The sequence below is a fragment of the Berghia stephanieae genome, chromosome 5 (genome assembly GCF_034508935.2).
Source record: "Berghia stephanieae isolate SIO BIC M18660-M18661 chromosome 5, UCSD_Bste_1.3, whole genome shotgun sequence".
In the NCBI taxonomy this organism is placed as follows: domain Eukaryota; kingdom Metazoa; phylum Mollusca; class Gastropoda; order Nudibranchia; family Aeolidiidae; genus Berghia; species Berghia stephanieae.
Genome location: NC_088364.1, coordinates 81,591,732 through 81,613,842, shown reverse-complemented (window position 1 = coordinate 81,613,842; position 22,111 = coordinate 81,591,732). Strand labels below are relative to the sequence as shown.

The window sequence follows — 22,111 nt, the reverse complement described above, 5'->3', positions numbered from 1 at the left end:
CGTACTAGGCGTAAAATGAATATCTTGTCGTTAATAGCGCATTGAGCAGGTATAGTGGATCTTGCGCTACATTTACAATAGAAGTTGCGGTGGTCATAATAATAATAATAATGAAAATAATAATAATAATAATAATAATAATAATAATAATAATAATAATAATAATAATAATAATAATCATAATAGTAGTAGTAGTAGTAGTAGTAGTAGTAGTAGTAGTAGTAGTAGTAGTAGTAGTAGTAGTAGTAGTAGTAGTAGTAGTAGTAGTAGTAGTATTGGTAGTAGTTTTGCATAAATATATATTTGTTGGGTTTTGATATGAAGTTGTATTTATCAAGATTGCTACAAGTTTCGGAGCCACTGTTAAGAAAGCAATTTTGGTTGGCAATGTGGTGATTATTGTGGTTAACTGGCAAAGGCTCCTATAACTGAATCCTAGAGAAGCTTTCGAACGCGAAGTCTATTGAAATACCATATCAAATATTCAATTGAATCAAAGGGAGGTAAAAGATTATTTATTATAATTATCCTGGATCATTCCTGATTCATTCCCTTTTGCTAAAATTGTTGCGAGTATTTTGCTACATTCTGAAATCCTTAACATTGAGGTAAAATTATAAGCTTTTCAATTAAATGCATCATTAATTAACCCAAAAAAATAACCAGTAGTTAGACCATAAACCTTTCGTTGATTAAAAGAAATCATAACGATTAATTAAAAGTTAATGAGACAATTATAATGAAATGAAGATGGTGTGGCTTGAACTATAAATAGGATTAAGCAATTTATTGTATTGTGGTTTTGAGGTTATCTGATCAGAGAGATGAATGGCGTACCATGATCACCGATGCCTGGCACAGACTTGGTACTTGAAAAAGAAGAAATGGTTTACTAGTAACCGTGCATTTCACTTAAGCAATATTATGTGTCAATTTTTAGGTAAAACAACTAGGCATCGGTAACTTGTATGTCAATGACAAGTAAAAGTAGCGTTTTATTGGCCCAGTACGCCAGTGCATCATTTGATGTGCTAAAAATCGAAAACTTGAGGTGTCTTTTGTAAAAGAAAAACTGAAAGGAATGTAGCACAGAATTCTAGATCTACCATGCTATCATTTTTTTGGGTTTGTTTATCAATGCAAGAAAAGAGGATCGTTCAATTTTACGACAATTTTTAATTTATAAATCACACGTTACCGTTACCGATAGATGATTGATTCAGAAAAGTGAGTGGAGCAGGCACCTATGTTGATTATAACAATAGATGAAGCGAGTAGGAAAATGCCAGAAGACAACAGAGAATAAAAACTTCACGGCGGCGATGGGGGTCGTGGATAGCTCCTACGATAGGGTCACGATCTCCCCAGCCAGGCGGAGTTGTCGTACCATTAAGGTTGCGGGTTAGAGCCCCAACGCCGCCGCGAATATTTTATTCTCCTGGCCTTCTGGCCTTTCCTACTTACTTCATTTCTCGATAGATGACTACCGCTTTGGAAAAGAGAAGTAGGAGGAAGATGAGGGGCAGTGGTGGAGAAGAAGAAGAAGAAGAAGAAGAAGAAGAAGAAGAAGAAGAAGACGAAGAGGAGGAGGAGGAGAGAGAATCATAATACCATTGAATCAGAAAGCGGCAAATTCGTTCATTGCATGAGACAAAGCATGCTCTACTTACAAAGTCAAAAGTGATACAAAGCTGTTGGAAGCTATGGACTGTAGTGGACGATCTGGTGTTTATTTTTTATCCTATCTTATCTTATTTTATCTTATCTTATCTTACTAAAGGCTTAATATAGGAAATATACTTTAAATGCCTTATATAAAAGTTTATAATTACATAATCTCATATAGCTTGCATTGTATCATTCACAGACAGTTTTACACAACTTTGAATAGGAGGAATTTAGTAATGTATTGTTGTTGTTTTTTTTTTTGTTGGCTAAAGAATGGTTTTGACTCCAAAACGTCCCTGTTTGGTTGGGATTTTTTTCTTTATTTTTTAAGCAGTTATATTTATTATTGTTTTATTACTTTCTACTTACAAAGATGCTGTGGGGTAAAGCCTGCAGACCTCATCAAACACGGTGTCAAAGTAATGCAGATTCTGAATCGATTCGTAGTCGACACGTTTCTGTGGATTGAGGGGAAAAAGTCAAATCATCAATTGGATTCAATAGTCTGATGTCACGCGCCCGGCAACGGCGGCCATCTTGGTTCTAAACAAAGAAAATCATTACTTTTTATTCTTCATGCTGGCTAGAACTTTTCATTCCCTTTTCATATGCCTTGTGATCAGAATGTGTAAAAGACAAAACATGATCAAATTAATGTGTCTTTTTACCTCTGGATACGCGTTTAAGCTCGCCGGGGAAATATTTCATACGGGCGTCAGCCATTGTTCCGATAGTTTAGAGCCAGTGTTACTAAGTTACCATACGTCATTAGGAAGGAAGTGACAGTACGACTGTTGAAGACTATTAACCCCCTCCTTGCCACCCATGGCAAAATCGTCACATTTGTTACGATGCAGCCAATATTTTTATCATTCAAATTTCTTTTTTACATCATAATATTTGAACAAAATGTTTGCTACAGTTAAAGTATATAAATACTGTGTTTAAGAGCTCGATAAGCAAAGGAAAAATATGTATAGCAAGAGCTAACAGAGTGAAATAAATATATTTGTTGCTATAGATAGTATGCGCTTGGCTAAGAAGCTCAATATAAAGTCACTGCCCGTATTATCCCGACGCAATATCAGTTTGACGCGACGAAAAGTCACAAATATTGATTAACTGATGACTAACCGAGCCTATTTCGTTAGTGATCTCATGGTAGATCCTCTCTTGAACATCAGGATGTTTGGACACTTCATAGCAGAAGAAAGCCAAGACAGCGCTTGTCGTCTCGTAACCAGCCAGTAGGAAGGTCATGCTGTGTCCCACAATCTCCCGCTCAGTCATCGGCTGGCCAATCACGTTCTTGTCACTGGATTTGGGGATTGTAGTTGTAGTTGTAGTAGTAGTGGTAGTAGTGGTGAATGCTGTTGTTGTGCTGCTGGTGCTGGTTGAGTCGATGGTTGTGTTAGACGCACTGTTGACTTGTGGAGAAATGTTAACGTGATTTTTAATGCAGTCCATGTCATCGTTCCTGCTAAAGTTGCAGTCGGTGTTTTTGTTGTGACTGGATGTTCCGCTGCTGCGCATTTCAACAGGTTTGTCGATAGATTTTGATTGCATCCATGTTTCTGGGAATAACATTAGTTGAATCAGGTCGATCACTTTGGAGTTAGGCTGGGGGAAAAATCCACATTCGTAAAATTTGATAAAATCATTGCTTAGACAGCAGATAAGATATCTAAAATTCATTACTATAGTCGTCAAATTACCATCATCATCATCATCATCATCATCATCATCATCATCATCATCAGCAGCATCATCATCATCATCATCATCATCATCATCATCATCATTATCATCATCATCATCATCATCATCATCATTATCATCATCATCGTTATCATCATCATCATTATTATCATCATCGTTACCACCACCATTTTCCCTTTCCTTAAATACCTTCCCGTAACTGATAATTAAGTTAAAATATATCAAAGTGAAGATGAAATAAAATTCTGTTTACTCATCCCCAAAATTTAGAGAAAGGTGATATGACCAGCCACAAAGCGTTGAATAGAACTCGAACCCTATGCATTCTCACAAAGATGAACCTGAGACCGTTCAGTTTTATCACGCTGACCGACTAATTCATGTTTGTTGTTACCTTAAAACTTCAATATCATCATCATCATCATCATCATCATCATCATCATCATCATCAGCATCATCATCATCATCATCATCATCATCATCATCATCATTGCCTTTTTCACCCTGAGTCAGGGCATAGGCCACAGACAAACAGTTTCCATCCTTCTCTATCCCGAGATAACTTTTTTATCTCATTCCATGTCTTATCACATCTCTGTATATCAGCTTCTTTAATTCTCCTCCATGTTCCTCGTGGCCTTCACCTTGGTCTTCTGCCCTGAGGGATCCTATAACAAAGAAAGTATTGGACCTTAAAACTTAAATTACAATAAATTTCAAGGAGACCCACCCCCATGGCTTTTCGTGTACGTATGACTTCCCTCAAGCTGTTTCGAAGCCACACCACTGGATTCATCCCAAACAGGAACACTATGTTCTTGACGGCGAAGATGAAAGAGGATAGAAACGGAAGCACCACTGAAAAATACAGAAAAAAAAACAAATAATTGAATAAATTCTTCAACGCCAGGTGGTCCCAAAAAATTGAACATTTATAAATTGCAATATCCACTAAACGTGCTCAAAGAGCTTTACAAAGGAGCCCTGACCATCAGCAACACGTAACATTTAGATGAAAGAGGATACAAACGGAAGCACCACTGAAAAAGTATTTAAAGAAACATTTAATTAAATGATTTCTTTAACGCCAAGTGGTCCCAAAAAATTGAGCTTTTATAAATTGCAATATCCACTAAACGTACTCAAATAGCTTTACAAAGGAGCCCTGACCACCAGCAACACGTAACATTTAGAACGAGACATGATGACACCTGTTAGGCGACATTGCATTTTTTTTCAGACAGAGACAAGACGAACCCAGGGCCTTCCGCGAGTGTCATACCACAGGGCCACGTAGCGGCACACAAAAGAAATGAAAGAGTAGTCGTTCAGAGTTGGACAGCCTCTCCATTTCCACTCTTTCGTTACTATTTGTACAAATCCCTGAGCACGAACAGTCCCTCCTATATTAAAGACCTTCTAAACATATATGTCCCAATAGAAACTTGAGGTCAAGCAATGACCAATCAATCCTTGTCAAACCTAAGCCATTGCGTAAAATAGGTGAACAGTCTTTTCAATTTTCGGCCCCCCATTTTTGGAACTCTCTCCCGTCACACGTGAGATGCTCGGATTCGTTGACAGCGTTCAAATCTCGCTTAAAGTTTTATCTTTTTACGTCATAATGTTGCAATATTATTTTCATATTTTGTTGTTGTTAAATTGAATTCGTATCACGTTTCCTTCACACTTGTCTCACTGTAATATGTTTTGTTTTATATCACTGTAAAGCGCTTAGAGCCTGTGACAACGGGGTAAAGCGCTATATAAATGCCATTTATTATTATTTTCGCGACCCCAGGCTTCAGGCATCCCCCACCGCTCTCTACTTTTCCCTGGTCGTTATTGATGATTAGAGTAACTTACTAACAGTAGGCTTTATCAACGTAGTCGTCATCACGTGGAACAGATTCCTAATCACGACAAGAAATTCGTCGCTTTCGTCGACCTGCGCATGCGTCTGAAGACCAAAAGCACAACGACCGATGACATCGAGAGTGAGACCTTGGAACATGTCGTAGATATCCATCTCACCCTTCTCCTTGCTCTTCTCTGTAATCTGTTCCACAAGAACATCGGCCGCCTCAGACATGATGGGTGTCATCTGAAGAAGACAACGCACTTTCCATTTTTTTAATTCCAATTTAACTCATTCAACCCTAACACCGACTATATCCGTAGTTTACCCGGGTTACTTGTACCCCATACCTATTTATTACATGTTTATGAGACAAATTACAGGTGTAGCATCAAAGCTAATGTTTTTAGTTTTTACATGTTAATGGCAGTTGAATAAAACTATCTATGTAGATATATGCTCATTTTTAATGCATTTTTTCCAATTTTGAAAAGTAGCAAAAATCTCTAGGATTGAGTGAGTTAAAAGAATGCAAGGCAAGTCGAAGGACATTTGAGGAAGCTATCAAAATGTGGAATGAGTCATTGGACTATCGGTGCACAATCCCCTAAATCTTCTCAAAGAGCTTTACAAGGGGTCCTTCCTACGCCAAAAGCAAAGATGGACATGAAATGCAATTTCTTTTGACAGATATTTTTATTTTACACATAGTAATGGTAAGAGAAGGTGAGCATAGAGCCTTTTCCAAGGAAACAATATTTGTGCTGACCATAGCATGAATCGAATCAAGGACCTACAGGCTGACTGTCAAACCACAAGATCACAGACCCCGCATTGAATATGGATTTCATAAAGAAGTAAAGAGATTATCCATCTTGATACAAAAACAGATTATCGTCAGCATTTTTCATATCAATCAGTTTAGAAGAAATGAAAAATTGTATTTTTAATCTAAATATACAGACCCATTCACAGTTTATTTTCATAATAAAAATATCCTCTTCAAATATTTTGGAAATAATTTAAAGGAGATAAACCCAGAGAAGTTGGTTTACCTGGCGATGAGCTTACCTTGAATTAAAGTAAAATCTCTCTAATAAAATACTCCAAACATCATTTATTTTAGTGAAGTAAAAAGTTCCCAATTGTGTTACCCTCTTAAGTTTTCCTGTACTGAAAGCTGGTGTGAGAAGAGTTCTGCTCCTTCTCCATTGAGGACCGTTTTCAATAAATAGTCCCACGCCATTTCTAGGAGCCAGTGGAAAGGGCTGTCAATGCAAGGAATGAAACATATGTAAGATTTTAAATGAATACAAAAGATAAATAATTTATTATTATCCGATCATGAAATGGAATAGAAGTATCAATTTAATTTACGAGGACAAATTGATGTGGTTGTCTCCCTTTTTCAACAAATGTAAATGTTTCTGTCGAAGCTCGAAGAAATAAACAACAATGTGACATTGACTGCAAGCTTCAATTTAATATACGAAGGCAGATAAGATGGACGTTTCGGGTTTCTCCTTTACAAAAAAACAGGATAAATGAAACACTACAGACGAATGAGATAATGTGGTAGTGGCGTTGTTAAGATGAACCATTCATCCTGTTTTGTTGATAAAGGGGAAACCTTAAACGTCCACTTTATCTGTTTTCGTATATTAAATTGAAGCTTGCAATAAATTTCACACTGTTATTTATTACCTTTTCAAAAAAAGCACGATAAAAAATGACACTAAAGATGAATGAGAGACGAATCACTCATTCGCTCAATCGTCTTATTGTCTCATTAATCGTGTTTTGTTTGTTTGTTTGTTTGTGTTTTTGACAAAGGGGAATATCATAACGTCCATATCATTTGTCTTCGCAGGTTAAATTGAAGCTTCTATTCCATTTTGTGATGGCTATAAATTTCTTCGAGATTACTAATATCATAAAGGTGTTCCAGGAGGAGGCTATCGCTGCGATTATCAAGATGAGTTCATGATGATTCCTGCCATGGCTTGAAACAAAATTTATGGGAGCAAATTCAATGTTATATTTTTGATTTCATTTAAATTCGATCATTTTGGTTTAAAATCGAGCACGCCGTTCATTGTGTAATTAACTAAATAGATAATTAAATAAACAAATAAATGTAAACGAATAATTAATATATGATTTAACAAATGATATTTTAAATCATCGCAATATCTGGGCACTAATAATATAAGATTCTGTCACGGGTTTGGATTTATTAAATGAGATTGTTTTTGTTATCGCGGTAATTAACTCATGAGCTTGCGAGTAAGTTCCGAGTATTCCGAGATAAAAAAGATAATTTAATAAAGCCAACCCCGTGAAAGAATACCTTTATTCCAGCCCTCAAAGTAATTGTCTTAGATACTTCATAAATAATAATATATAAAAATGCTTCTTTTTTCAATGAATTCAAGTTATCTATAGGTAGGGATGATTAAGACTTTATCCATAAGGAATCCCCTACGAAACTTCAGAGAGGGATGCCAGTTTAGTACTTTTAATGCCATTTTTTAAAAACAACAAGAGTCATGTCTAGACACTAGCCATGGAAATGGGATGAGAAATTCATTTTTTTACCAATTCTACTGGCATTTACTAGAAAATGTGATGCCTCTAAAATGTTGCCATTTACTTAGACCATTCTGAATTTTCTAGTAATTTGTTTGGCTTTTTTTTCTTAAAATAATTTGACACTGGATCATTGTCTGACTTACTATGCCGGCTATTTTTTGTTGTTGTCTGCATGTTTCTTTCAATTTTTGATAATCTTGTTTTCGGAATATGTATTAGCGATGTAAACCAATGAAGGCAATATTATCGGCATTAAAATATCAGATTTATAATCAAAATTTTAGAGATTCCATTATCTAATCTTTTTACGAGCATCTCATGACACATTTGTTATTATTTCTTTCACCGCTAGATCATCTAAAATTCCCCCACATTTTTTGTGATGCTTTAAGTCTCAGATTCTACCCACCATTCGTTTCATGAAATTTTGAGAGTCTTTCATCAAGACCTCTTTCAGAATCCCGGGGTCGCTAACTGCCAGGACAGGCGTGTAACCTTCAAAGAATCCAAAAACTCTCTTGTACTGGTCTGTCCAGTCTTTTACTGCCTGAAACTGACCCTGGTAGAGAGGACAAAGAACTGGATGTATATCATGCATTTAGGTATCTCATATCAGATATTCAGGTAAAGACCATTGCGCGTATGTGTTGTAAGAATTAATCAATAAAATAATTTAAAAGCATGTTTGATAATTTGTAAAATATTGAATGAATATTTACATTTCATGTTAACTATGCATTAATTGCATACTTAATGACAATTTTAATTGATCTTTTAACTTATTCATATTTTTACCAATCTATATATCTGATTGTTTTGAGATTATTTGCAACATATTTTTATTATCCTAGATTCACTAATAGAGGAAAATCATATTCATCATAAAATATGTTATAGACAAGAATTTCTCCAGATTGAAGATAAAGATAAAAGGGACAAAAGTCTATGCTGGTCTATAGCTAGAGATTTGTATTTTAAAAATCCCAAAGTAACAAAAAAAATAGAGAACAAATTTTATATGAAAAATTATTCTGCACTAAAATTCTAGAAATCAAGCAGTCAATATATTACATATGGTTATGACAGAAGTTTGGTTTTTATTTTGTGCTACGATGCTTACCTTCTGTCTAAGTTCCTTCAGGTTTCCAAAAATTAGAGATGGTTTTGGACCTGGTATCCCCAAGCTCTTGAACTGGCCGAAATGTTCCTCTAAGTGCCTTGATTAATAATGGAAGAGAAATACTTTAAAATGTTTCGTTGCCTGAAAAAAAATATTGCGACTACATCTCTTTGACATTTGACATTAAACTAATAACACTTTATTAGAATATTTTTTAGAAACATAAAAATTGACATACATAGAAGCTCGACGCGTAGTTGAGTCCTTGGAAAAAACTCTTTACTCACAGTCTCTCACCGTACTCAGGTGTAAAATGAGTACCTGGCCGTTAACAGCGTTGTCTTTGTCCGAAAAATTGTAATATCGCCTAACAGGCGTCATGTCTCGTCCTACATGTTAAATGTTGCTGTTGACCAGGGACCCCTTGTAAAGCGCTTTGAGCATCTTAAGTGGATAATTCGCTAATTAAAAGCTCAATTTTTTAAAGCTTAATTTGATAGGAGCAAATGTACGAAACAGAACACAGAGAGAAGGTCTGGCAATAAGATGTTAACAGGACGTGGAGTTCAGTGACTTGAGATACAAGCAAGCAGACCGGAATGCTATAGACTGTCGTACTTGGAGAGAAAAAGAACAAGTTTTTTAACATTTTGGGCAGAAAACCCGTCCTTCAAATATTGATCAATTTAAAATTATCCTCATCTTGTCAAAATCTTTCAAACATTCAATGGAATTTGGGATTGCATGAACTCCTCTTAATCAGGATTTAAAGTACGAAGTCAAGTTTCCAGTAATCGAACACTTGAATCATTCAGTCAGCTTAAGGAGCAAATCATGACATGAAAATGGCGCTCTTGAGTTGAAAACTTTTACAGCTAAGCAACGTCAAAAAAATTAGAACTTTGAAAGTCGTTATTAACCACTGGTTACCCCCCTCCCCAACACACACACACACACACACACACACACACACACACACACAATATGCACCACATGATCCAAATCTACAAGATCTAACCATGGGATCGAGCTCAAAGGTCTTGCCCGGAAGATAGGGCAAAGCGTTTTCTTGTAGAGCGCTTTGAGGTACGTTTAGAGGATTTTGCGCAGAGCATCTGATTGGGCATTGTATCGTGATGCAGCTGTCTGTTTAGGCTATTTCAAGGCATTTCACGATTACGGAAAAGATTTTGTAAATTTGGCAGATCGTCATATTGAAATGTAACCATTGAAGCGGCTGCCATTCAAGGCTGTATCCACATTTTTAACTCTCCCTTCGCATTGAATGTTGCAGTGGTCATATTATGTAGCAATGACTATCCCGCACAAATCTTTGGGCCTCTTTTTCGCTCACGAAGTGCCCGAATTCGCGTCAAAATATGGGACGAAGCCGTTTCGTATATGCTATTTTAAAAAATTAATTACGACGCTGTTTGTCGATGAATATGACTGAAAGTTGGCACACAGTTAGAAAAAAGGTCATTGTAGATTATCTCAAGCGACAAAACTCGTGCGATTACCAGAAGACCGTTAAAAATAGATTTTTACTCTTTGGAGTTAAATATTTCTAAAACTACTGGGCGTGGCGGTTTTGTCGCTGACAAGGTAATACATGAACATTTCTTCTTTTTGGTTGTAAAATTTCATATGAATATGACGAGTACTTTTCCCGTATTTTACAAAACACCATCCTAATTTGCTCTTCAAGTTTCAATCTTTTAATCCACTTATTACGCAAGATACAACCAAAGGTCGAAAAAAAATGCCGAAAAAGCGTCCCATATTTTCGCGTTTTTTTCCTCTTTGCGGGTCATCCAAATAAATGACACCTTTGAAACTGCATAACTTGTTTATTTATGAATGGATTTTCAAAATTCACAAACATTCTTACTTAGTGGAGATATGGCTTTGATTTTAGACAAAAATTTTCCTCAAAAAGAGAAAAAAACATTTTTCATAGTCATTGCTATATTATGCAGTCCAATACGAGGAGGTGAAAATTACTGTATAGCATAATAAGGGTACCGAATTTTGTCTTTTGGGACGGTAAGCATGTTTAAGTAATGATTGACAAAAACAATGAAAGATAGCATTGAACAACTTAGATAATAGGGACAGGAGCAGGCTTGCCGGCCAGTGTGAAATTGCTTATTTTTTAAGTAATTTTGTCCAAAACACGTAATAATTAGAACATTTCTACGTCGGAACCTATCATCTTGCCCCACAAGAGTGAAAGAAAAGTGCTACAAAGTATTTGTAAGACCTGTTTTAGAATACAGCACCAGAATAATGGGACATCGATCAATAAGATAGAAATGATTCAAAGAATGGCCTGTCGATCCGTCTGTAATCTGTCTGTAATGACTATAACCGACAACACGGTGTAAAAACCATAATGGAGCATTTAAACTGGAACCCACTTATTGAACGGAGAAAGACGCAAAAGCTCAATATGTTGTTCAGGGGCCGACAGGGAACAACCACCACCATCCCTAGTAACATATTGAAAAACCACGGAAGAAAAGAAATGCAATGCTCTACCATATTTCGTGAATCTTCGCGCACAAACAATCGTTCTCCCCCAGGACCATTCGCACATGGAACAGCATCCCCAAAAATGTCAGAGCAACCAATAACCTGACAATATTCTATAGTTATCTCGACCAGTGTAAAACCAATAGATGGATATTACGTCAATGCCAGCCCCACAACACCTAGTTGCATCATTCTTCATCATATGAATCTGCAACTATTTTGGATTGGATTGGACTGGATTTACAAGAATGCGAGAAAAAAAGAAAAAAAAAAGAAAATTGAGCATGAAAGGGCTAAGGAATGATTTATTTGTGACAACAAAACATGATCTGGTTATGTTGATTCGTTCCTCCTATTCGTGCGGCTATGTGGTCTAGTGGTATGACACTCGCTTTCGGATGGGAAGGTCCTGGGTTCGAGCCTCGCGCTTGGCGCATAGTTGAGTTCTTGGAAAAGGCTCTTTACTCACATTCTCTCACCGTACTCAGGTGTAAATGAGTACCTGGCCGTTAACAGCGTTGTCTTTGTCCGAAAAAATTGTAATATCGCCTAATAGGCGTCATGTCCCGTCCTCCATGTTAAATGTTGCTGTTGACCAAGGACCCCTTGTAAAGCTCTTTGATAACATTTAGTGGACATTGCGCTATATAAAGCTCATTTTTTAAATTCCTTAAGTTGTTTGTTTTATTTATTGGTAAATTAGCAATTGCATCTTGCTTCTTGAAAGGAAAATGTGAATATGTGTTTGGAATTTGCTTCAACTTAGGTCAAAATATGAAAAATGAAAACTAGTGATAACTGTTGGTTGGCAGGTCTGCAAGCAATTCAGATATAGTATATATACAATCTAGAAATCCTTTTAATTAATCCCTAGGGTAAATCCGTCTTTATGGTCTAGCTCGAAAAAGACTGAGATACCACGGGTATCACCCGAAGAATAGCGCAACAAAAAAGAGCATTAATGACTGTTCAACGAGAGAAAACAAGATCAGGCACCGAGGCTCAAACCCAGGACATGCGAGTGTATATACACCCACCTTAATCATTCGACCATCTCGCCAAAACTCGTTATATAACCTTTATCAAAAGATAAAAGGTGCAGTAAAAACTGAGGTGGATTAAAACACAAAACAATGTTCTGAAGGAGAAAATCCTGTCATGGAATGGAGCCATAGAGAAGAGGAGGACAATAAGAGGGCCTGGCAGTTTGCGATTACCCGAATGAAGGACAAGGGCCAAGGGTATAATTATAAATGAGCTTTATATAGAGCAATATCCACTAAATGTGCTCAAAGCGCTTTACAAGGGGTCCCTGGTCAACAGCATCATTTAACATATAGGACGGGACATGCCGCCTGTTAGGTGATATTGCATTTTTTCGGACAACGACACCGCTGTTAACGGCCAGGTACTCATTGTACACCTGAGTACGGTGAGAGAATGTGAGTAAAGAGCCTTTTCCAAGGACTCAACTATGCGCCGAGCGCGAGGCTCGAACTCAGGACCTTCCGATCCGAAAGCGAGTGTTATACCACTAGACCACATAGCCGCAAAACCGTACATGCGTCACCGGCCCCAAATTCGAACCGTTAATCCAAGTATCCAAAGGATCACATTAATTTCAAAATGTGAGCATTTTATGGGTATATAGTATTCACTAAATGGGTGGGAGTTTTTTTTAACAACAAGGGGTTCAAAACCAATAGTTACATTGGTCATTCATGATGATAAATGTAGCCTGTTTAGTATTATTATTTAATTTCTTTTCAATAGACAACAGGTCAAAATTTTACACTTGAGAATGCTTGCATTCTTGTGTTGAATTCTGAAGGTTCTCCGTTAAGGCTAAGACGTAAGGTCGTATTCGTAATCGACAACACAGAAATCTATGTTAAATTATTTTCAAACTCGTCTATAAGAATAGAACGTATCAGTTGTTGGGTTTTTTTTTAATTGGGATGGGGGGGGGTGTTCTTTTTGTTTTTGTTTTTGGTTCTTTTGTAGGGGAGTGAAAAATGAAAATAAACACTTTTCAAAATTGATAGTCTCACACCAAAAATAAAGGAAATGGCCCCTGAAAATATCAAGTGTGTCCCTACTTTTCCGAAATTCTAATTTTAAAAAACGATCTAGCTATTTTTACTTAGCAGGTCTTCCGGTTTGAATGTTTATTACTGAATTATCGATGTCTCTTTGTGTTGAATGTCACGAATATGACCTTGTAGCGAGGTGCACATATTAGCAGGTCTGATAACCAAACACCATTATGGGCTTGATTTAACATTGTTGTAATGGACAATATTGTGCGTCCGTTTGAGATTATTTCCATTACAACAATGAGTCCATAACAGTTTGGGTTATTAATACTACAACTGTGCGGCTATGTGGTCTTGTGGTATGACACTCCCTCTCGGATCGGAAGGTCCTGGGTTCGAGCCTCGCTCGGCGCATATTTCTGTCCTTGGAGAAGGCTCTTTACTCACATTCTCTCACCGCACTCAGTTGTAAAATGAGTACCTGGCCGTTAACAGCGTTGTCTCTATCCGAAAAAATTATAACATCGCCTAACAGGCGTCATGTCCCGTCCTAAATGTTAAATGTTGGTGTTGGCCAGGGACCCCTTGTAAAGCGCTTTGAGCACATTTAGTGGATATTGCGCTATATAAAAGCTCAATTTTTTTTAATGTTTTTACAAATAAGATCACGTTGCCTTTTAGCGCCGCCTCAATTGGATTAAATAGTCTGATGTCACGTCCGCCCAGTATCGAGCGGCTTGGTTTTAAACAACAAAATCTGTACTTTTTATTCTTCATGCTGGCTAGAACTTTTTCAAATGTCATGTGATCAGACTGTATAAAACTCAAAACATGATCAGATTTATAATGTTTTTCTCCTCTAGATACACGTTTATGCTCCTCGGAGAAGTATTTCAATAGGGTGTCCGCCATTGTTCCGATAGTTTAGAACCAGTTACTAAGTCACCATGCGTCATTACGAGGGAAGTGACGTCACGACTGTTGAAGCCTATTGCAACGCTAAGTTAGGAGAGCTCGCATTGAGAGGAGATTTCGCATCACAAACGAGTTTGGGAACGGGAATAATAATAATCTCAACTGCACCTGGTAACGATTTTTTTTTAAAAATAACCTTTCTCAACGGTACCATAAAATCCCGTCGCCTAGGCATTCCATGAAGGAATAATATAGATAATCCATCAAACAGGATGTCTGATGTTAACAGGAATCACCCATGTTGTCCAAGTGAGCAAATTGGGGGTTAATAATCTTGCCCAAGGAAAATAAACGAAAGTGCCTGAAGCGGGGCTCGAACCCGGGACATTCCGGATCGCAGTGAAATTCCTTAACCACTCTGAAAAGTCCTTGATTGATTAATTTGAACAAACCGCGTGTAAATAATCTTGACAGATAAGAAACTTGATGCGTGCAGTAATGAATAATTTTAACACCCGTGTTATTTATTTTTACAAAGACTAATATATTCTATTTAAGATAAGAGTATGATTATAACAATGATCGAATTGAAAATAACCTGAAATAAATGTAAGAAAGCACTTTTACTTACCATTTTAGCCAGAATAAACACGAAATGAAAACAAAAGTAAAAAACTCCAATATCATTATTTTGTCACTGTCGATAAATCAATCGGTTTTTCGTTCAAACAATTATCTATGTCATCTATGTACTAAGACACCACAAAAAGAGGAAAGTTTTATATTAATATAAAGGCTGCCTCTATTCTCACCCCCCCCCCCCCCCCCCCCCCCCCCCCCCCCCCCCGGCCGATTGGATTACCGAAAAAAACGTCGCCGGCTTTTTGCGATTTGGATTTGATTGATTTTTTTTTTTAATTGTGCAACTTGTGACAAGACACTTAACAAATTACTGCATTACAACCTTTGGATTAAACATACAACAATTGTGGACTACTTTTTATACTATTATGAAAACTAGCATCCCGGGGGTGAGAATAGTCACTTCGTAATATAAACTCTTTATTACAGTACATAATATATAGAATTGGCGTTTCGAAATTGAGTCTGTTGAAGAGCTGTTTTCTGTAAGTTTGCGTCGATTTGGACAGTAAAAGACAACAATATTAAATTGTTTTAAAAAACAATGGGGAAAATGTAATTTTTTATCAGTTTCTCTGGGTTTGATATATCTAGAAAGCAACATGGAAATTGATCATCTTTATAGCTTTTCAAAGAGTTAAAAGTTTTGGACAAAGCTGATACTTTATCCACATTTTTCATTACTTTGTTGATGAAGACCTTGGGAGAATTGTTTGTATTCCAGAGGTGCAATAGTTGAAGAAATATTTTATCTTAAACCTCTTTTTGTTCGAAAAATTAGGTTGGATGAGAAAGTCATTGGTTAGAACTTTATGTTTAAACAAGAATTCTAATATTCAGAGGAAAACGATTTAATTTTCAATTTTGTGATTAGTGAAAACCTTGCTGCTTGAAGCTCGAAGAAATAAATAACAGTAGGAAATAGAATGGAAGCTACAATTTAATCAACGAAGACAGATAACGAAGACGTTTCGGGTTTACCCTTTATCAATAAAACACGATGAATGAACAAATAATTCCTGTAGATGAATAAAGTATTATTATATTATTATTATTATTATTATTATTATTATTATTATTATCATCATTATTATTATTATCATTATTATAATTATTATTATTATTATTATTATTATTATCATTATTATTATTATCATTATTATCATTATTTTTATTATTTTTATTATTATTATTATTATTATTATTATTATTATTATTATTATTATTATTATTATTATTATCATTATTATTATTATTATCATTATTATTATTATTATTATTATTATTATTATCATTATTATCATTATTATTATTATCATTATTATTATTATTATTATTATTATTATTATTATTATTATTATTATTATTATTATCATTATTATTATTATTATCATTATTATTATTATTATTATTATTATTATTTATTATTATTATTATCATTATTATTATTATTATCATTATTATTATTATTATTATTATTATTATTTTTATTATTAAACAATGAAGACGAATATGAGATTAGATGTGAGAATGGTGTTAAAATGACCATGTCGAGGTCCCATGTTTGAGAGTTTTGCCAAGATGAGGGTCATTTAAATAGATCGATATTTGAAGGACGAGTTTCCTGACCAATTCTTTAAATACGTGACTTTCTAGGGTACGACAGATTGTTAAAAATAATCTTGAACTTGGTATTTTGCCCCGGAACTAGAGTGAAGCCGGCAGATGAAGATGATGGTGATATGTTTTGATCTGTTGACAAGATTGGTCGATGGATTGGCGATTGGAATTTTATTTGCCTTTTTTTTGTTACCTTTATTTGGTCAAACAATAAAATCATTTCTATGGAATACGTTATTGACTATATATAATTTTCTTCACTGATTAAAGGAAAACTATCGAACCAGCCCTCAATATTCTACACTATAAAGGTTATGAATAATCCCACAATTATGTTCGGTCATCAGACGTATAGGATGCTATGCCAAAAGGTCGGGGGCGGGGGGTGGGGTTGTGGGGAGGGGTTGTTGTTTTTTTGTTTTTTGTTTTTTTTTTTTTTTTTGTTTTGTTTTTTTTTTTGTTTTGTTTTGTTAAGTCTGTTTTGTTTTGTTTTGTTTTTGTTGGGTTTTTTTTTGTTTGTTTTTTTTTTTTTTTTTTTTTTTTTGGGGGGGGGGGGGGGGTTTGATGACATTTGGCACATAAAATATCAATAAACAATATTGTTATTTTGAAAAGCTGTGGAGATAAATAGTTTTCCTCATCGTCAGTTTTCCTGAGTTAAACAATGAAAAATAGCAATTAAACTAAGAATGTCTGGCTGCAAAGAAATAACAGAGATTGCTTCTAAAAGTGTCCAAAAAAGTGTGGACGAAGTTGAAAAAAAAGCTATTTAAGCTTGAATTGGATGGAGGATCCTCAGATTTTAGAAATTATTCAATAATGTTTAACCCAGAAAAAAATAAACATTAATGAAATCCTTCCGTATGTTCAAAAAAAACAAACCTCCATCACAGCTTCATATTATATATGAATACACATATAAAGATCACATTATTCAATCAATACTCAATATTTGAGATATGCCATAATATCTTAGGTAAACTTATTCTACTTTGTCTTATTATTCTTTTTCTGATTCTGGGTATTATAAGGGTTCATGATCAAACAAGTAGTTTTAACCTGTGACTTTCTCTTCCAATCTATTTTTTCGAATAAAGAGAGCAGTAATAGAGGGATAAGAAAAGATTAAGATAAGATTACCAGCTTTGGAACTGTTTGAACAATGTGTGTCAGTATTACTGCTATATGTTGACGTGAGTAGGAAAGTTCCAGAAGACAATAGAGAATCAAAAAAAAATAATTTTTTTTTAATTTTCGCGGCGGTGATGGGGGTTTGAACCCGCGATCTTACTGGTACGACAACTCCGCCTGGCCGGTGAGAGCGTGACTCTACCGTATGAGGGATTGTGGAAGTGCCTGTTCCACTCACTTTTCTGAATACTGCTATATGTTATATATCATAATCTATGCACATCGATGTCACAGCTTCCAGAAACACAACAAGAATTGAGAAGATCTTAGATTATTTTTAAACCAAAAATAAAAATGAATCAGTATCTATAATTCTAATTTAAAACATTAGCCAAAATAATATCCATGGAAAAATCATGAAAATAGCGATGATGACAACGTTATATTTGAGTCCTATTATTCCAATGAAACCACGTGGTCATCCACTTGTGATAACACTCAAATCTCAAGTTCGTCAGAGATCATCTCATGACCCGTTCTCTTAACTAAACATTGTGTGCTCTCTGCTTTTTATAGAATATCAGGGAACAGGGAACAAATCTCCGCCCAAAATTATCTATGCGTCTGTCACTCCTCCTTAAAGTCCTTTCTTAATCTATTTTCAGCCTATTTTTAGTCTATTTCGGTTCTGAACGAACAAATCAAACGTCCTCTGTTGAACTTTAGCCATGTGGTCTGGTGGTATAACACTCGCTTTCGGATCGGAGGGTCCTGGGTTCGATCCTCCCTCGGCGCATAGTTGAGTCCTTGGAGAAGGCTCTTTACTCACATTCTTTCACCGTATTCAGGTATTAAGTGAGTCCCTGGCCGTTAATAGCGTTGTATCGGTTCTAAAAAAATTTGTATCATCGCTTAACATGCGTCATGTCCCGTCCTACATGTTAAATGTTGCTATTGGCCAGGGGCCCCTTGTAAAGTGCTTTGAGCACATTTAGTGGCTATTGCTCTATATAAAAAAGCTCAATAAAATAATATAGTTTAAAGTAAAAGAGAGTGGTGTTGAGTCGTATACGATGCCGAGTTCCTGTGTGTACAAGCAATCTTGAAATTATAGATAGAATGAAGTTGACGTCACTCTGGTCTTTGTTATTGATTGTTGCCATCCACGTTTATGAGTAATACTCACTAAACGGGTACTCACTATCCAGCCTATAAAAGTTCATGATTACACATAGTTTTGTGTGTTGGTCCGTTATACTTCCGGATGGGAATGTTATGAACTTTTTAGCCAAGCGCATACTATCTATAGCCGCCAGTGTCACTGAAAGTTCCAGTTTAACCCTCTCCTTACCAACTATAGGAAAATCGTTACATTCGTTACGATACGACCAACATTTTTCATATTCAAATATCTTTTTCAACATCATAAAAAATTTTTTTAATGAACAGTGTGTTTTAGAGAATGCTTTACTTAAGAAATTATGTATCGGAAGAACTTACTGATATTGATGTCTGAGTGATAAAAATCTATTTTTTGTGTTAGTTGGGTGTGAAGTTTTGGGGAAAATCCTGAAAATGGCTGGTAAGGAGAGAGTTAAATTCATACTTGAAACAAGCGAGGATATATAAGGAGTGTCTTACTCAAGGAAATAATGCTTGGTTTAAATTGTTTTGTTATGAAATAAAAACATTTAAAAATTGAGCTTTAAAAAGTGCAATATCCACTAAATGTGCTCAAAGCGCTTTACAAGGGGTCCCTGGTCAACAGCAACATTTAACATGTAGGATGGCTATATTACAATTTTTCGGACAAAGACAACGCTGTTAACGGCCAGGTACTCATTTTACACCTGAGTACGGTGAGAGAATGTGAGCAAAGAGCCTTTTCCAGTGACTCAACTATGCGCCGAGCGCGAGGCTCGAACCCAGGACCTTCCGATCCGAAAGCTAGACCACATAGCCGCACAAAAGAAGACAAAAAAGGAGGGGAATATAACAATAGAATTGTGACGCGCTAAAGTCATTGTACAATTAATACATGAAACGCGTAATGGTAATGTCCAATCTCATTTAAGTAAATAACAAAATGAAATTGAATGTAAGCTTCAATTTAATAAACGAAAGCAGATAATGTGGACGTTTCGAGTTTCCCCTTTATCAACAAAAAAGGATGAATGAAACTTTAGAGTCGAATGAGATAATGTGGTAGTGGTGTTGTTAAGGCTGTTAACATTATTCCATTCGTCTGCAGTGTTTCATTCATCTTGTTTGTTTGATAAAGGGGAAACCCGAAACGTCCACATTATCTGTTTTCGTTTATGAAATTGAAGCTTACATTCAATTTCACTTTGTTATTTATTTCTTTGAGCCGAAGCTCGAAGCAGCAACATTTACACATTCTCATTTAAGGAATAACATTTGTGACCCTTCGCCTGAAAACGGTATTAAGTCGAGTTGTTAAGATGTTGAAAATTGAATTTATAGCCAGAAATATCAGACTTGAGTTGAGCTTGTATGTTTTATTGAGGAGAATGGATACCATATTCTAAGGTGCTAATGCCGACAATGTATATATTTGACCAGTTTAACGTTTAATTAGGCTTTTATGCCTCTTGTTCGTTCCGACATAATACGAGTTTGAGACGATGGGTTACATTTATAGTGCAATATTTAGCAACCCCATCCCCCAGCACCACCCAGAAACATTTTTCTCACTATTTATACAAAAATATGATTGACCATGAACAAATGTATCATTCTGTCGATCGGTTAAGCTGATATTCTGATACCCGTGGAGATCTATTCACAAATGCGAAAGAAACTGATACTATTTTAAAAATCTAAACTATATTATTACTTTGGAGAAATTGTCTGAATTATACCCCGTATGATGGCACCGGAAGTAAAAATGCTGGAGACATGAAACATGGGGGCTCCTTTCATCAGTTGGTGTTCAATGTCATGTCGGTAAAAAAAGTTTTGGGGTTATTTTTTTTTTTATTATTTTTTTTTTTTTATTTTTTTTTCTTTTAGTTTTTGTTTTGTTTTTTGTTGTTGTTGTTGTTTTGTTTTTGTTGGGGTTTTTTATCGTTTATTTTTGTTTTGAGGTTATTTTTGTTTGTTTGTTTTGTTTTTTTTTTTTTTTGTTTTGTTTCTTATTTTTGTTTCGCGGGGGGGGGGGGTGTGGTTGGGGCGTTGGGGGGTGGGGTTTTTTTCTTGGCTGTTGTTTGTGGGGGGGGGGCGGGGGGTTCTTTTGGGTTTTTTTGTGATTTTTGGTTTGATTGTTTTTATAATCAATTTTTTTTAAAAATAATACATCACATAGCGTGACTAGAACTGGTTTGGAGGGAGGGAAGTGTCATACAACAAGACCAGGAAGTCATACACTTCTTAGTCTGGCCGTTAAGGGTTAAAGGTTTCAGCAGCCTCCTTATCTCATCAAAGATCCGTGTGACACCTTCAACTCCAAGATTAAACTCCAGAAGAGGATTCTGCGGGCATTCGACTTCCCTCTTCAGACGACGAAAATAGAAATTCTGAGGGTTACGGACGAACTTCAGCAGGGGGAAGTAAACCCGGTTATCCTATCAGATAACAACAAGTTATTGGGTGAACAAACACCGTAATAAAACTGTGCTAAAGCTGAGTATGATCACCTGGCAGATATTCGTCGATTTAATTTCAGTCAATTGATGATAGAATTAGACTGAAATCAAGAAAGGCTTGCAAGTTACTCGTATATCAATCTGTAAAATAATAGTTTTATAATTTTTAGATTAACAAGTAATTCTGTGGTCGCTGATAAAAACTTAACATTGGCTTTACGGAACAATTTTGATCTCCAACCCTATTGTTTATATATATTATTATATTTAAATTCTGTAAATAGGTCAGGATGTAACAAATAATACAAATTTATAGAACTTGTTTTATCCTGACCTAGGAAAGAATGCCATCGACAGGGAGCTCCATAACTTAAAATATGAATTTGATGAATACGTTTAATACATATATATATAAGGGGGGGGGGAAGAGAGGTGGCCGAGTGGTTAGGGAATAGCACTGTGACCCGGAAGGACCCGGGTTCGAGCCCCGCTTCAGGCACTTTCGTTTTTTTCCTTGACCAAGATTATTAACCCCCAATTTGCTCACTTGGACAACATGGGTGATTCCTGTTGACATTAGACATCTTGTTTGATGAGTTATCTATATTCCTTCGTGGAATGCCTAGGCGACGATGTCTTATGATGTCGTGGCGGAAAAGGCATAATTTTA

General features: G+C 35.7%; 1 protein-coding gene across 5 annotated transcripts in view; it reads right to left on the bottom strand.

Annotated features, from left to right (window-relative positions):
• Positions 1-18,401, bottom strand: part of LOC144973716 (cytochrome P450 3A29-like) — a 21,026-nt gene extending 2,625 nt beyond the window's left edge. The window contains exons 1-9 of one of the 5 annotated variants that reach the window (XM_078916542.1): positions 17,997-18,401; positions 15,075-15,195; positions 8,958-9,054; positions 8,247-8,396; positions 6,400-6,513; positions 5,254-5,491; positions 4,118-4,245; positions 2,803-3,288; positions 2,038-2,126 (exon numbers count right to left, since the gene is read on the bottom strand). In XM_078916542.1, coding sequence (XP_078772668.1) covers positions 2,038-2,126; positions 2,803-3,288; positions 4,118-4,245; positions 5,254-5,491; positions 6,400-6,513; positions 8,247-8,396; positions 8,958-9,054; positions 15,075-15,130 — 1,358 coding nt within the window. In that variant the 5' untranslated portion in view covers positions 15,131-15,195; positions 17,997-18,401. Of the gene's footprint in view, positions 1-2,037; positions 2,127-2,802; positions 3,289-4,117; positions 4,246-5,253; positions 5,492-6,399; positions 6,514-8,246; positions 8,397-8,957; positions 9,055-15,074; positions 15,196-17,845 lie in introns of all 5 variants that reach the window. The other 4 variants (XM_078916545.1, XM_078916543.1, XM_078916544.1 and 1 more) reach the window with 4 other exon arrangements.
• Between the last annotated feature and the right edge of the window lie 3,710 nt (positions 18,402-22,111).